At 42.7% G+C, this 17009-nt stretch overlaps 1 protein-coding gene across 2 annotated transcripts; it reads left to right on the top strand.

The window, feature by feature from the left end:
- The first annotated feature begins 1742 nt into the window (after nucleotides 1-1742).
- Nucleotides 1743-15763, top strand: podn (podocan). 2 transcript variants are annotated; one of them, XM_070832849.1, is made up of 11 exons: nucleotides 1743-1826; nucleotides 5630-5911; nucleotides 6071-6164; nucleotides 7948-8012; nucleotides 9259-9368; nucleotides 9460-9616; nucleotides 9732-9847; nucleotides 10060-10273; nucleotides 10495-10938; nucleotides 11835-11983; nucleotides 13769-15763. In XM_070832849.1, the coding sequence occupies exons 2-11, from the start codon at nucleotides 5648-5650 to the stop codon at nucleotides 13920-13922; spliced, it is 1767 nt and encodes a 588-aa protein (XP_070688950.1). In that variant the 5' UTR covers nucleotides 1743-1826; nucleotides 5630-5647; the 3' UTR covers nucleotides 13923-15763. The 2 variants fall into 2 exon arrangements, with proteins under 2 accessions (XP_070688950.1, XP_070688949.1); XM_070832848.1 differs by having other exon boundaries at nucleotides 1777-1856.
- The last annotated feature ends 1246 nt before the right edge of the window (nucleotides 15764-17009 follow it).

The following is a 17009-nucleotide window of genomic DNA, read 5'->3' on the forward strand; positions in this document are numbered from 1 at the left end:
AACACAGGTTTCTGTTATGTCACTGGGTTTGACTTTTTTTTAAATCGTGGCAAATGAACAATGTCAGCGTGCCTCATGATTGGTAATAGATCACGTGACCTTTTTGCAGAAACATCCAAAGAATTAACAGTTAAATACCTGCTGCTTTCTGAGAAATGATTAGCTAATTACAGGAAATGTGTGGGAAAACGAGGGACTCTGGAAAAAAAACCTTTTCTTTTCTACATCAATTCAAAATTGGCCTCTAAACCACGTGTACATGGAAGCTGCTTTTTAAACCGGGGACAAAAGCAGTTAAATTGGCCGTGTGAAGAGGTCAACAGAAATATTCTACTGCCTTACCTTTGGGCCCCTTGAGGTTTATCATTTAAGCCAAAGAGCCTGCTAGAAACTCAGATGTCTGTCCCACAGAATATAAGAAGAAAATGTGTTCTCTCAGCTTTCTGTTTTTTAGCTGTTAGCTTTGAAGACCAATACCAAAGCTGTGCTATAGCTAGCAATAGCACACATGCACAGAGTATGGGCCTATCTAACAGCAAAGTGTATCAAAATCAAAGGAATATTTTCTCTATTTGTTTGTTTGATAGGGACAGAGCACGTTATTGAACATCAGTATGAAAATAATTTACCAATTTACATCCTTAGTTCCATACCACTCTCATGTCATTTCAAGCCATGGGGTTTAATCTTTGTACAACTTTCTTTTTTTTTCTTCTGCTGAACGACATCACCGCGGAGGTACAAGCCATTAACCGGTGCGTCTGGGCCAGAGGCATGATGGGATAAACATTACTGCGCATATTGGCCACATAACCCAGAATCTAACCAGAAAGCCTGAAACTTTTTTTTGGCGTGAGTGCCACGTAATTCACCCATGATTATCCTCATTGAGCCACACCATGCTGTTTCCAGTCCTAATGTTAAGCTAAGCTACATAAGCTACCTACTACAGTATAATGTGACATTTTCAACATTTAATAACATGATTATTTTTGGTGGTGATGAGATTGTTGCTCACACACAGATTGTAGGAATTGTTTTTTAGAAGAAGGTAAGAAATCAGGTGTGTATGTGAAAAACTTTGTTTTCCACATACACACTTTGACTTCCCATGGTGATGAATGATCCCAAAGGTCTTGCACATGAAGTTCAATGAACTGTGCTAATGCACTGTATGGTAGCAGATGTTGACACGCTGTATCTGGGTTTGTTGAAAAAGGGGCCTAATCTAGGAACACGTGGGACATTAGATCATATCCTGTCGCCCCTTTTTGGCACGCTACTCTTCCACTTTTTCATTTATTACTGTCTCTTCCTTAATGAAAGTTATCTCAGAACATGCTAACAAATAGAGGCAAAGATTTTTATTTTCAGCTCAGTAACACGCCAGTAATTTCAAGATCTGGTGAGACCTATCCTACATATACCCACCGTATCTGTTTGAGGTGATCAGGCCTCTGATTCCAAGGTTATGATAGTAATCTCACATATGGGATTAGAAAGCTTAACAAAGACGAAAGCTTAACAAACTCCACCAATCCAACTTCACACGACACAAAGTTATTACACACAACTGGACAGACCTGCTACGTTGAGGGAAAAAAACCCATTCTTGGAAAAAATATGAGAAAAAAGGAAAGAATTTGTGTTTTTGGCTCCCGTTCAGGTCAGAGCTGTCTCTCTTACTCACTCCCTTCCTTTTCTTTCTCCTAGCTTTCCCTTTCCCACTCCCACATCTCTCTCACATCTGGAGGGTATCTGGAGTGGCTGTGCGACTCCTCGCCTGCTATGGGACAGCCTGTGTTTGGACTGGACGTCAGACTTCAGTGCGTTTCAGCAAACGTTGGTCGGAAGAGGTAAAGTAGTGGACCAGAAGGTTGCTTTTGCAGACTTTACTGCTGCATGTTTTATGGGTGGCTGCTCTGTTATATAGACATTAGACTGAGCTTTAGGTGCCAGTGTCATTCATGCGTGCATGACAGTTCTGGCAGACTACTCGGCAGTGCAGTGAAGCCACCTCGCCATCTCTGTTCATCTGACGAAGAGCTGAGGAGCATGAAAGCAAGATGATGACTTTTAAAATGCTCAGCATCTCTTGCTAATAAAGCCGACTCTTTTCTTAAGTTTCTAAATTATAGTGTAACAAGAGAGTGCTGTTGATATGTGAAGGCTTTAAACTCCTCTCTGGCCCCTGGATGGTATCATGCTTTTGCTCTAGCCAGGGTCGACACTCTACAATAAGTGCAGGAGAGTGCACAGGCTTTTATTTTTCATTTGCTGTGGGTGTATGCATGCTGCTGTCTGGAATCTGAGTGTGTGTGCACTTGCGTATATGTTTGCCACAGTCTATCTCTAACGCGTGGCTGTCAGAGGTTTGCCTTTGGAGCTGCCTTGAGTGCCCATTTGGAATAATATTTCTACCGACACTGGTGAAGATGTTCAGAGGGCTTTTTCTTGGCTTCACCGACGAGCCTCACATAAACATGGCTGACAGTCACAAAAGACTAAAATCATATTTAACAAGCACGGAGAGTGGGCTGTCATGGGTGATGCTTCTGTTCTTTTTTCTCACCTTGCAGTTGGTGAGGACTGAAGCTTCAGACACAGCAGAGAAGGGGGGGGCACAGCCGGCAGCCTTTTTGTTGTTGGCCTGGTGTGTAAACGATGCAAACCCTCATTCACTTCAACACATTCGTGGCGATACAGCTGTAGGTAGAGGTAGAAATGGCCCTACAAGGGACAGAACAGTGCTGGTGGATACATAAAATTGTGGTAAGCAGACACATGTCTTTAAAGGGATGCTGCAGTGATTTAGTATTACATTTCCATACAGCTGGGGCAGTTGAAAGGGATTAAAGAAAAAAAAAATTAGGCAGCAGAAGTGAAATATCCTGAATTTTAGCCTCTAGTAGGGCTCAATCTCAAAAACCTTTGGTTCTACATTTCCCATAATGCAACTTAAAGTGTCTATCAATTAAGCTGGTTCAAGATGAGCTGCACCTCGCCTGGAAAGCGATTACGATGAGGCAGCTGCAGTCAAGTTGGACAGTTTCCAGCAGCCTTCCAGGACTATACAGGAAATATTTACATCCTGTTAGATTCATCACAAGAAGAAGTTTGTCAGTTGTACTTTTCATCTGTTTAATGATGCTGCTGTTATAAATGAGGAGAGAATCAGAGAGGGATTTTAACCCGTGGAGGTTATAATTTATAGAATAAGTTCAGCCCGCATAGAAAATGTATGTAAGGGCGCCGTCGTTTATACATGATATGATTCCTACATTTAAGAAATGGAATTGCTGCAGACCAAACATTCTCACAGCTCCTTTCAGTGGCACGGAGGAAAATCACAAAACTGTCCTATAACCTTTTTTATACAGATTTTTTCACATGTGTGACTGTGTGTGCATCTGGCATTGTCTTCTGTCCTTCTCATTATAAACCACACACTGGATGTTTGTTAACAGATTAAATTTTACTCAGATAATTCTGATTTTCTACCAAACAGGGTTTTTGTGGTCATAACTAACAGCCAATCAGCTCTTAGATCTGGCGAGAGACGGGCATTTCCCATCATGCTCTGGGTTTTGCAGTCGATGGAGAGCAACTGCAGCGCCTGGTTCTAAAAACTGCGGCTGCCTTGATCTCGTGAGGTTGTCGTAGCTGGTGCGTGCATGATGTCAGAGCGTGAAACTGGACACAAATCTAACCAGCATGCATTGTGTGGTGATCGCCGGTGATCGATTCTGCGCAGGCCTGACTCATCTAGAACTCATCTCACCTAGAACGAGCCTATTACATCCTCACTGCCGGGAAATGACCTGCATCTTGCCCTAGTTTGTAACACAGCCTTATTGTGACTTCACAGAGATTTTAATTAGAACTCAGTTTGAGATTAAAAATGACTCAAGTGACGTCATCTGAATAATTATTCTGCCTCTCCTATAGAGCCCTAGGGGGGAGGGGGAGCATGTCGTAGAAAAAAGGGGGGATGTTTGAGGACGCTAGAGGAAAAATTAGGGGATCACCAAATTTCAGTAGGCTATGCCCTCTTGGCATCATGAATATCTGTACCAAATTTTATAGCAACCCATCCAATAGTTGTTGAGACATTTCATTAGGGATCAACCCCCCCCATGGCCGAGGAGGCTGGGGGCATAATTGACTGAAATAATAGATTACTACCTGTCCTCTCCTGTGTGCTGCACGTGAAAGGTCTTTTTCACAGCTCACATTTGAACTCGTCATCAGCTCTGATCTACTCAAGTATTCCATTAAGCCGCGGCAGCACCATGAACAATAGGACCCTGAAACTGAAGCAGCTAAATGGAATCAACCTTTTATTATTCTTACTACTGTCATGTCACAATGTCTGACAAAAGTCTATTGACCTGTGTATAAACCGGACACTGTGCTTGACTGTTAAAGGATAATTCATATGATGAAGTTCAGGCTATTTCCACTATTTTTCTGACTCCGGTTATTAGAACCAGAAATCTTACTTCAAAATCTCTCCCCTAAAATGCAACCCATGCACACAGATTTCGATACAAGTATTTTTTCTATGGTTTCTCCCCTGGTGGGCTCCAGAGCCACAGAAGACATTAAACAGCTGTTTTCACAGAGTAATCCCCCCTGTGGCTCATAAAGTGATTTGTGACATGTAAATTCTGTGCAGTGCCCCTTTAAAGTAACCATAGAATACCTTGAAGCAGGATTTGTCTTCTCACCCTCCAGTGTGCCGTTTAGGATCCCCCCCCGCCCCCCACCCCAAACACTGGCCTGCTCTCACACAGCTTCCTGTGTGGGGATGAGGTAACTCCTGCACACAGAGCCCACAGGTGTTGGACACGAGATAAACGTCACAAAAGCTCTGTTGAAGAACATTTCTTTCTGCTGCTCACAAACTGTCCTTTGTGTCTAGCTCATTGCAGGTGTTTTGGACCTCGGATGGGAACTAAATTGGGTTTTAAAACATCAACTGTCAGCTGGCAGGGAAAGATGCTATAAAAAAGCTCCAGAGCTTCACTGTAGCTGACCTGAATTTCACCCTTAATGACTCTCTGAAGCCTTGACAGAAATAACTTGCTTCCTTTCACCAGGTTATATCGGTCCTGGTAGTTCAGTTCCTTTGATGTCACCTTTTCTCCAGATCCATTGGGGTTGTTGCTGTTTCTCTTCGTCTCTGACTAACTAACTTTTACTTGTGCTGTGTGCTGAACTGGACATGGCTGTTGTGTCTGAAAGACTGCTGTGAAACTACTAGATGTGCGGTGAAGTTGCCTCGCAAGGAACTCGTAGAAATTAACACAATAATGTGATCTGTAGCAAGATCATGAAATGATCACCTGACTGCAATATGTAGGTAGTAAGGACCAGACTGAGTTGTGATGATTGAATGACTGACATGACCACAAAGTTCCATTGAAAGCCCATTAGTGGTCCATCTCACAAACCCACCCTAATAATTACATACACCAAATTAAGAAAGTCCCAAAGTATAAAAAAAACACCTTCTTCTGCTTCATTGGCCAAAAAGTAGCAGGTTTTGGCTTCAACAAGGTCCTGCTTCAAGGAGCATAACACCCCGTGACCTGGTGTTTTTACCATCCGTGTGTTTGTGCAACAGGAGAGCTCAGCAGTGGACATGGCCTTTCCAAAGCATTCCATCCTGCAGGCCCTGAGTGTGCTGCTCTTGGCCTGGGTGTTGGTGCGTTGCCAGGCCCCTCTCGAACCAGAGGAAGAGGAGGAGGAAGAGACCACCATCGCAACAGTGGTGCCGAAATCTGAGCCGGTCGAATGTCCGACAGACTGCAGCTGTACAGCAGAGGGGGCGGTGGACTGTGCCGGAGTTGACCTCACAGAATTCCCCGCCGAGCTGTCTTACAAGACCCGCCAGCTCTCTCTACAGGTCTCTCATGCAACTGCACACACACACACACACACATACGGACATTAACAGGAATGCACATCCACATTTTGTAATTCTGCTTTGATGCTATGGTGTAACCAGTGCAAGTCTCCCGGCTGCCATTGTGTTTACTGTCTGTGTTTTTCCTCCTGATGGCAGAACAACAAAATCGAGGAGATAACAGTGGAGCACATTTCCCATTTGCATCAGCTGGAGACTCTGAACCTTCAGAACAACTGGCTTACTACAGATGGTAAACACGGGAAAACCACCTAAACACATAGCAGGAGGCTGGTGCACCACAGGGCAGGGAGTCTGCAAGGTTGTTCTGCAACAAACAGCATTTAACTGTCAACTGGAGCGATTTTAGTTTGATGAGTAGTTTCTCTGCCTCTGGGATGTTTTTTAAAGGGGGGGTCGGGGTGGTGTGTGTCAATACTGAGTTTTACTTACAAAATCTTTTCAAATACACGCGACAATGGCAGAGAAAAGTGTGTTTTTCTGACTGTGGCCTGCTGCCTAATTTATCTGTTGTATACGCCAGGCTTTGCTCCCGGCAATAGTCACATCCAGGAAATGGAGGGCAATTGACTGGGACATCAGAACCTGCTTCCCTCTGGCCTTCATTAAATCTTTGTTTGTCTTTAAAGTAAACGTCAAGCTGTAGTTGTGGGTCAAGTGGCTAAACAAGTGAAACCTCTTGCTAACGGCTGTTTGCTCCTGCTGGCTAGGCCTTTGTTGTTGCCATAGAGGTGTGGCTGACTGCCAGTTGGTCATTATTATTCAGCAGTGCTTGCAGATGAACAGATAGCTTGGTGGATTTTGGTCTTTCTGGCCAGCGGTGGCCACTGCTGGCTTGTTATCTGTTGCTAATGCTCTCTAACTGCAGCTCCGCGTAAGCATCTTGTTGCAATGGTTACCCTAATAGACAAACACAGGACCATAATCCTCCATTGAAATGATTTTATATGAGATGACTCCATATGGTGAGTTTGTGTACCAGGCTAGAGCGTATGTATAAAGAGGAAATGACTAGATGTGTTTGAAAAGGCTTTTTAATACATTTTCAAACTGGGAACATTTCTCCTGAAATCCACTTAAGGACTCCTCAGTGTGCCTGGCCTCAGTTTAGAAATACTTGCTTTAGTCCAGCTGACTGTTCATCAGCTAAAAACTCTTCTTCAGCCTCCTTTTGAACCTGGCTCATGGGTGGACTTCTGAACTTGCCGTGTAGTTGCCCCCACAGTGTTTTGGCCAACGTTTTGAAAAATGCTCTCTGTCGTTACCAGATAGGAGTGGTAGGAGGATTTACTGTTCATTTACTGAAATATTCTCTTAGAGTCCAGAGCAGGTGGCTGGGTCCACCTCTTGTATCCACTGCACCCCTAGAAGAAATGATTGCCAGTGCATGTACGAATTCATCTGAGCCAAGTATACATGAATTAGCAGTGATATATTGTACCGTATGTCATGGCTCTGATAGCCACAAAATCTTTAATGATGCAATACTCCTTTTTGCAAGTAAGGTGACTGCTGAGCTATTAGCCATACAAACAATGCTTATACAGGCCTGATTTAACTCACACCGAGATGAAGACAATCAGAGGCATTAATGTCCCTGTGTTATGAGTGGTGATGTTAATAATGCTGATGTCGTGTGTTGGGACGGTAACACAAGACACCACTTGGCTTCGACTAATAAACTCCAGTCACTGACAACAAGTCATTGTTGTTGTATATAATATCTGATGCTGCTCCTTCATGTTGAATTCCTCAATCGTTGTGGTCTCTCTCTTAATTAAAGAGTTTGGTCTTGACCTGCTCTTTATGGAAAGCGTCTTGAGGTAACGTTGTTATGAATTGGCGCTATATAAATATAGATTGACTGATTGATTGAGCTACGCTGAACAAATGAGCATATTCCCTTAGCTTGTGCCATTTAACCATGAACCATGTGTTTGATGAAAACTACATATGCTATATACTTGTTAATTGGCTTGTGATGGTAGGTTAATTAACTTGCAATCTTTTTATAGGCCTTGAAGATGAAGGTTTTGAGATGCTTGAGCAGCTGGCTTATTTATACTTGGCAAATAACAAGGTGAGTCATACACCAGACTTTCAAATGTTCTCAATGCTGACCCCAAAACTGTTTACATGATGCAATGGGAAATGTATCCTTTTTTTTTTTGTCCATTTCATGATCATTTTGCTCTATCCTATTCTCTTCTGGTACATTGACATAGTGCCAGCTGGCAGAGAGGGGTGGCAGTCTCCTCTCATACACTCTGTGCGAGCTTATGCTTGTAATCACTTCCAGTATGGCTGTGCCAGCTGGTCAGAGCTAAAATGTTACTGACCCTATTGGACATAGAGCGAGAGAGAAAGGATGGACAGATTTGTTTGTGCCTTCACAGGGATGAATAGGCAAACGGGATACAGGAAGAATAGAGGATTTTTAAGTGCTCACTAAGCCTCAGAGACACCCATGCTGCTTTAATCCATAACCCATGTTATAAAGGAGAGAGCTCTAAATGAACATCTAATCTCACCAGTGCTTCTCGGATGTCTGTATTCTCTGCTATGTTGTACAATGTAGTACTCATTGTGGATGGAGTGACAAAAGTCAGGAAAACCTTGCTTTTATTGAAGCAACGTTATGAAGGTTGTGAACAGTGCCTGTCTGCAGGCATGTATAGAGGATAGTGGAAAAAACCAAAGCAAATATTGGAAGCATGAGACAAAAGCAACAAGTTCTCATTCCTTAGTCACAAAATTGGTAGTTTGTCATTGTCTTAGTCAAAACACCCCGATGCCCATTACAAACAATAAAAATGTTAAAATGTTAAGACTACTTGGTTAAGGGTATGGACAGTGTGTGATCGTGCATGGTTAAAAACTACGAGTCTACAGCTACTCCACTAGCTGTATCAGACTATACTAAGGCACATCAGTGCTTTGAGCAAGATGGCATGATAGCATGCTGATGTTTAATAGGTATAATGTTTACCTTGGTCATCAACTTAATCTCCTGTATTTAGCACTGAACACAAATACTTACCTGGTGATGTCACTAGATAAAAAGTCAGTGCATCACACTTTGTACACTCTCCATCCAAGCTGGCCTCCTCCCTAGCAGTTTTCACCATGCTATTATAATGTCACTCTACCTTCACCTTGAGAGAACATGCATTATTCTTGTACCAACAATGGTAAATGGTAAATGGTCTGACCTTCTGATTGAGGGACGACCCACTCTACCACCGCCCCTAATAACACAATAAATTCCCATCCTCCCTATAACCTTTGTAACAATCTCTGTCATGCTTCTTTTCTTGTGCTTGCAGCTCACCTATGCGCCAAAAGTCTTACCACCCTCTTTGGTTAGTGCTGATTTTGCTGCTAATCAGCTTACAAGGATCTATCCATACACATTTGGATATAAGCCAAAACTGAGGTACGAATGTGTGTGTTTGTGTAAATGTACTCCATATTCTTGGAATTATGTCCATTTACATGTAGCAATATCCCTTGATCATGGCTCCCAGGTCTGTGTATCTCCATAACAACAAGCTGACTGACACAGGGCTTCCTGATCAAATGTTCAACGGTTCTGACAACCTGGAGATCATCACCATGTCCAGCAACTTCCTGCGGGTTGTCCCAAAGAACCTGCCCACCAACCTGTTCCGTCTTCATCTCAAGGTCCAGCACCGGTTATGTTCGCATTAGGAAGTTAGGTGGATGATATACATCTTGTTTCTTATCATTCATGAATGTGGTAATGGTGGTAACATAAGGATTAATCCTGTTGTTACAGAGTAACAAGCTGGAGAAAATCCCAGTGGGTGCCTTTGACAACTTGCCAAACCTCAGAGAGCTGTACCTCCAGAACAACCTCCTCAGCAATGAGGGCATGGACAACGAGACTTTCAGGTGGATAAAAGTATTCTAACGTCTTCGTATCATTGCCAATTTGTGGATTGCCTTGCTTATAATTGCATTTATATGCTTTCAAGTGTTTACCAGACATGGGCATCTGTTCCCCAAAGACTATGTGAATTCTCATGCTGCAGCACCTCAGAGAAAGCACAGAGTGCAGGATCAAAGAACTGATTGGATGACTTCCTCTCCTTCTCTCCTGGCAGCCAGCTGAGCAGCCTGGAGTGTCTGGACTTGTCAAATAACAACCTGAGCGTTGTCCCCAAGGGTCTGCCCCGCAATCTAGTGTTGCTTCATCTGGAGAAGAACTCCATCCACAGCATCCCTGGAGACGCTCTTACTTCTGTCCGAAACCTCGAGTACTTACTTCTCCACAATAACAAGCTCCGCTCCCGTTCCATCCACCCGGCTGCTTTCCAAGTATATTTCATTTCATTTCATTTCATATTCATTTGGATCAATTCAGAGAATTCCTGAGCTGTACAAACATGCATTCCTTTTTGTACTTTCAGTTGTAAAAACAGACTGGAAGAGGTGATATGCTCAACTGCGTTGCTGTTAGCATCTGACAACTTTAGACTTACTGAACTTCTGCCGATCAGTTAATCACCTTTTGATCAGTAAATGTACATTTTCTCTAGGGCTTAAAGAAGCTGCACACTCTCCATATGTACAACAACTTGCTGGAGCGGGTTCCCAGGGGCTTGCCTAGACGGGCCAAGACCCTAATGTTACTCCACAACTCTATTTCCGAAATTGGCCGCAATGACCTGACCCTGCTGTACACCCTGACCGAACTCAACCTCAGCTACAACAAGCTGACCAGCCCCAAGCTGCACCGCGAGGCCTTCAGGAAGCTGCGTATGCTGGAAACCCTGGTTCTGTCGGGCAACAGCTTTCACTCCATGCCCCTGGGTCTGCCTCGCAGCCTGAAGGTGCTGGAAATGAAGAACAACCAGCTGAACTCTATACCAGACAGAGCACTGACAGGCATGGAGAAGCTGCAGAAGCTCATCCTGAGTGAAAACCAGCTGAAACTGAATTCAGTCTACCAGGGAGCCTGGATGGAGCTCAGTGCACTCACAGTGAGTAGGCTGGGGGAGGAAGAAACAGATCAGATATTACTGCATGACGTTTTGTAACCCACTGCAGAGAAATAATAACCTCTAAGCTGGGCTTTAAGAATGTTGTGAAGCTTCCACTGTATTCCACAATCTGGGCCATTTGGCATGTGTACCAACAGGTTTATCATTTTCATGTGTATGAATTCCACAGTAGAAGCAGAGGAGCTTGCTAAAAAGTGTATGTGGGTGCAAGCTAGTCCAGAGAACTGCTGGTGCAGGCACAAGCTGGTCAGAGCTGTTTTTCAATCTATTTTTTTCTGTGCACCATTGGCTCTGTTTTGTATCCCCATTTCTTCCAGACACTGAATGATGTGCTTGCTGTAGTCGTCGTCGTTGTGATGTGACGACACATCCGTTCGACTAATCATAATTAACAGCACTGTCAGCAACCCCTGAAAGCTGGAATGTGCATTTCAGTGCCATGAAGTGTTATATTGCCTCTGTATCTGCAAGGTTGGATCTCTAAACGTATCAGACTTTTGAGTTCTCAGGTGGCCTTTGGCTATTTCCTGGTAACTGTACGTACCAGTGGTGGCAAATTCTGAAGTCTGGATATTGGTCTCAAATTAGTTCATTAACTTTTTGCCAGCATAGTGCATCATCACCTCCTGAGTAGCTCACAAATTTAGTTCTGGAAACTCATACCCAGAGCAGATGGAGAAGAGTGGAAGCAAAAGAAGAACCTGTGACAATGGCTACGCTTTTGATATTTTAGGTTCCAGCAGTGGAAAAGGGATATTTACTACACTTCTAAAGCATATTTTGGAATAATTCTTCCTATTTATAATAATTTATCACATAGATCAGTGAAAATGTTTCATTATGTCTATTAATCATTATGCATCTTGTAACTTAAGACTCTAGATCTGTCTGGCAACCAGCTGTCACACATCCCCTCTGACCTGCCTGAGTCTCTGGAGTACCTCTACCTGCAAAGTAACCGCATCTCCAGTGTTCCTGCTTCAGCATTTGAAGGCACTCCGAACATCAAAGGCATCTTCCTTCGGTAAGCGAGACTCAGTCTTGTTAATTGTCAGTCCTAGTTTTTCTTTCCACGCACTCCATTCATCCTCCGTGATTGCAAAACATTTCACTGCACATTATACTGTGTATAATTGTGAATGTGACAAATAAAGGTTTTGAATCTTGTTTGCACAAGCCACTTTCCTTAAAAGAAGCTGCTTGACACATGCAGGAGGGCATAGGTCTTGAACTGACACTCTTCACCATCCTCAGGGCCTTGTGGTGATGTGGTGGGTGGCTCCTTACATAAGTGTCTTTCCATTTGGATTGATCTCCACTCAGGAAACGCTTATGCAAGTGCGATGGCGGTGAGGAAATTGTTGCTTTTGTTTATACTGCTCTGTGAGTCTCTGAAGGACAGCTGCGAACGGGTGGAGGTACATCAGAATACTTTTCTCCTTTTTAAAGCACTGTTTCAGCTCAGAGGGAGTCTAGTGACATTGAAAAGTGTTGAGTGTCTTGGACTTTTTTTTTTTACTTGTGTAAGTGTCTGAGAGAAGATCACACGCACTGCATAAAACCCACAATCTCTAAAAGGAGCATGTTGAATATAGGAAAGTTGTGCGAGTTGTACTGTATGCAAACTCACTGTTTGACATCTTATATCTTGTTTGTTTAATTTGTGCAAAGAAATGTGAAAAAACTGACACCTTGCGGTTTTCTGGGAGTTATGAGCCAGACTATCTCTTGGCCAGTGACTTCTTAAGCTTCATAATTACCGTAAACACACGAGAGAGGCATCAATCTTCTTATCTAACTCTTGCCAAGATAATGAGTGAGTGTGTGTTGACTATTCATTCAACAGTGCAACAACAGTTCAAACCCTACTTTCAACATTTCACAACATAGTTCAAACTGTCAAAACTTTCTTTTAATCATTGAAATTATAGTCTCGGTGTTATACAAGTGGTCCTTGTGATAAACTTGAAATCCCCAGTCTGTTACTAATCAACTAAATTTACTATGGGTTAGACAGTCCAGCTGAGTTCATTTTGCAGAGTAGTGCAGTGTGGTATCTAATCTCTCCATCTCCTCTAACTTGTGTGCATTCAGCAGAATTTCTACTTTGGTTTATTCCACATAGTGCAGGCTTATACCCACACAAGGAAGGCAGAGAGCAGCAGTCAGACAGCAGGGTAAAGAGGTCTCTGGCGAGCGCTTTCAAGGCTTTTGTTCTGTTTTCGCTTTCAGTCTGACCTCAGCCTAGTTGCTTTATGTCTTGTGTTTACGGGTCTTGACCCCGTGCAGGCTGTTGTGCTCTTCGTGTTGTTCACATCAGCTGCTGCCTCGTATTTTTCTTTCACCACAATCCCCCTACAGACGGGAGCCTTTGGCCTGAGCCAATTTGAAGCTGCTGGAATGCTTGCTAAGTCAGGATTTATGTGTGTTTAATAATTGCATGTGTATTGCATGATGGCTAGTTGTGAAAGTTAATGGGAAACACATGCAAGCAGCACTGATAGTGGATGCAGTTGATTCCAAGTATTTCACAAGTGCTTTGAGGTAAAGTGAGTGAAACGACTGTGCTACATTTGATTGACTCGACTAGGAGTGGGTGCAGTTCAGTGTGGAATGCATGCCCAACACGTGGCTCCAGCTGTACTGATCCCTGAGTGGACAGCAGCTGTGATGCCCGATCATCCTGACAGATGTGATTTGTAAATGTCACCTGCTGTTAACCGTCTCCTCTGCACGTCAGGATTTTTGCTTTTAACCTCGTCATCAAAAGGCTGTTTTGATCAACTGTCTCTCCTTTCTCCTTTTTCAGTTTTAACCGCCTGTCTGTGGACACCGTGGATGAGAGCTCTTTCGCACACCTGTCCAACTTGCAAGTGCTGGACATCGGCACAGGAAATGGTGACCCCTTTAAAACAGATGAGATGGAAGGTGATAAGGTGATGCAGGAGGAGCAGGGAACATAAGAGACACTCAATTAAATTGGACTGTATTGTGTCAAGGACAGAAAGGGCTTTTAAATGGGAATGAGCCTGTGAATTTCATTTCCCAGGTCCATTATTGTGTTGTGCTGAGTGGCACTTACACATTTCTGGTGCAGGATACCGGATAAAGGAACAGTAATTTCCATTTTTGGGCTGGTTAGTAAAACATATCTTTATGTAGCTGAGCTAATATTTGTTTTTGACTGTTTACGTGCAACATCTGTCATCTAATTGTCTCTTTATTCTAAAAAAAAAAAATGCATCCACAACAGCCAGTGTGAATTTTCCCATAAAAATCTTTCAGATACAATACCATCAATTTGAGCAGGTGTTGTTCACACTGAATGATTTTTTTTTTTTTTTTGATGAATGCTGCCTTCTCCCTGGCTTCAAAAAGTGATTCTAGAAATACTGTGAAACAGTTTTGTTTGACACCAAAGCTGACAAGATAAGCAGTCTGATTCCCACTGGAAGCAACAAAGCCCGAGTCATCTCATACTATTGTGTGAAATACTGCAACAAACCTTCTCAACTAGGGCTGCAATTCACTTCCATTATCAATTTCGGGCTTGTGGTGAGCATGCCATTTTTGACAAGCTGCCCACAAGCCTGAAGGGATCTTTTTTAAAAGCTTATTTTGTCAGTTCAACAGACCAGAAATCTCAAGGATAGCAAAACAGCAAAATGTCACATCTGAGAAGCTTTCAGGTTACAATCCTTAAAATGCTCACATTCAAGATAATGAACACAGTTTATGTGTTGCATATTTAGCAGGTCATTGTGCTACTATGTACAGTAGCAGTTTTTATTGTTACTGTCAGTGAATCCTCTTTGGGAGGATTACAAATCAATTATCAACGCACCAGGGATTCACTAGAAAAGCAAAAACGCACAGTGATGCACATATTTTATCTTAATGCCGAACACAGACTTTCGTCATGTGTGGACCCTGCAAGTTTTTTGGGGCGCTCCAAAAGACCCCCTCAGAGCATGTTAGCTTCCCAGTGATCAACATGTGTGCCATTTTGAAATTAACTTTAAATATTAAATCACACTTGCTGTTACCATCAGTTCCAGCAGTCCAGAAATCTTAAGGATTGTAACTTGACGCAGTAAATGCTCAGTAGTGATAAATTATCTAAATAAGAGAGAGTACTCAATTCCCAGCACGGCTCTCAATTCATTCACATGCTGAAAGGTGACAAATGCGCAGCCGGTGAGGTTTTGGAATTTTTATGTTATTCTTCTGCCATGTGCTATGAGTGAAATATTCCAAACAGAATTTCAACATATTTGAAGCTTCAACCCACGCAGCTGCTACTTCAGTCCATTCCTGTTTTTTTTTGTTTTTTTAAAGATAGCAAATATTTTTGTATGACAATAAAAATACTCACCCTATCACACTCACTATATTACTATGAATACAGTGTCACTTTTACCTACAGCAGTGTAATATTGTCACATATACAGTCATTGAACACAGCAATAAATTATTTGAAAAGGCTGAAGAAGACTGTGCGTTTCCTAACATTCACCAGAACATCGGATCAGTGTTTCAGCAAATTCTCCCAAACAGAGCAGCAGCACTGCACAGTTCCCATTTGTTTCTGATGTGCAGCTAATGAGTATGAGCCAGATACCGAAGGAAAAAAACACATGTCAGAATACAATCTGTTATCTTTGCACGAGAGAAATGTTGGCAGCCTGTTGTACCTGTGTGAATGCTTTTTCAGAACGGACTATTTTTCCAGGGTGAAGCAGTCCAAAGTGGTTGATTAACAGACAAAAACGACTGAAACCTTGTATTTGACCACAGTAAATTGGAGCCTTTATGTGACAAGAGTGGAATGTACCATGAAGAAATTTCACATGTGGACATTCTGGTTTAAAGGAGAGGTTCAGATCTTTTCAAGTCTGTCTTAATACTAGCGTTGGAATCAGACCCCCCCAAAAAATACAAATAGAGATTCAGCCAACCTGGCCTGGGTCAGCCCAGTCACAACCGTTAATCTAACATGTGGTTGGTTCCATTTTTGTAAACAACCAAGATGGCTGCTGCTGATGTGGGACGTTCTGTTGAATCTGCTTTTGCGCCAGTGTGAACCAAACTGAACAGAATATTTGCTCTAAAAGAACAAACAACTGCACTTACAGCTTTTGTTAATAAGAAAGATGTGTTTGCTGAACTTTGACAGGATTTGGTTACATCACATGTTTCACAGCTCTGATTGGTTGATGGTCTATGGTCTTAAGTGCGTCCATAGGCATTTTAATCTGCGCTCACTGATAACACTCCTTGGAAATGAAAAATGGACGGAGAGGTTCCAGATTGATTTGCATTTGAAAATTGGTCGGGCCCTGCCGGGCTATCTTAATGCAAAACTCACATGCAATAATAATGAGTCCTGATCGTACTGGCGGTCCCTCTCTACAAACAACAAACTGCGAAGGACTGTTCAGACACAACACTCGGTGCATTCTAGATGTGGTGCGATTGCTTGCAAAGTCAATGGAAAGGTGCAAGTCGGTGCTATCAGAAGAAATTTGTCCATGGGAGAAATATGTGCTCAGCCCTTTATGCTCTATGAATGTGCTTTGTGAGATCGTAGCCTGAGCTGTCACACACACACACACACACACACACACACACACACACACACACACACACAGTGCACACACATTCCAGTTCATGCAGTGGTAAAATTAGCTTTGTTCTGTCTTAACTTAATGACAAGGGACAAAATCTACACTCCACAAAACTGCTTTTGTGTGTTTTATTTGTGTGATGTCGTCCCAATGTAGCAGCTTTCGTTGGAATATGATGGTGAGTCTGGAATCCAGTTCTTACAGTACATCCATGACTGCTGCACAATTATACTAATGCAAAAGTGTCTAAAATTTCAATGCTGTGGTAACAATAGCGTGAACTATTAAGTGCAATCATACGTATGAGCAGTGGATGAACAAAGTAGTAGAGTACATTTTGTCCCCATCACTTCATGGCCAGTACAGGCCATTCTCAGAAATGTGGAGAGAACATGACCTCTTTAACATCGCTTTACGTGGTGG

This window comes from Pempheris klunzingeri, chromosome 6 (genome assembly GCF_042242105.1).
Source record: "Pempheris klunzingeri isolate RE-2024b chromosome 6, fPemKlu1.hap1, whole genome shotgun sequence".
Classification (NCBI taxonomy): domain Eukaryota; kingdom Metazoa; phylum Chordata; class Actinopteri; order Acropomatiformes; family Pempheridae; genus Pempheris; species Pempheris klunzingeri.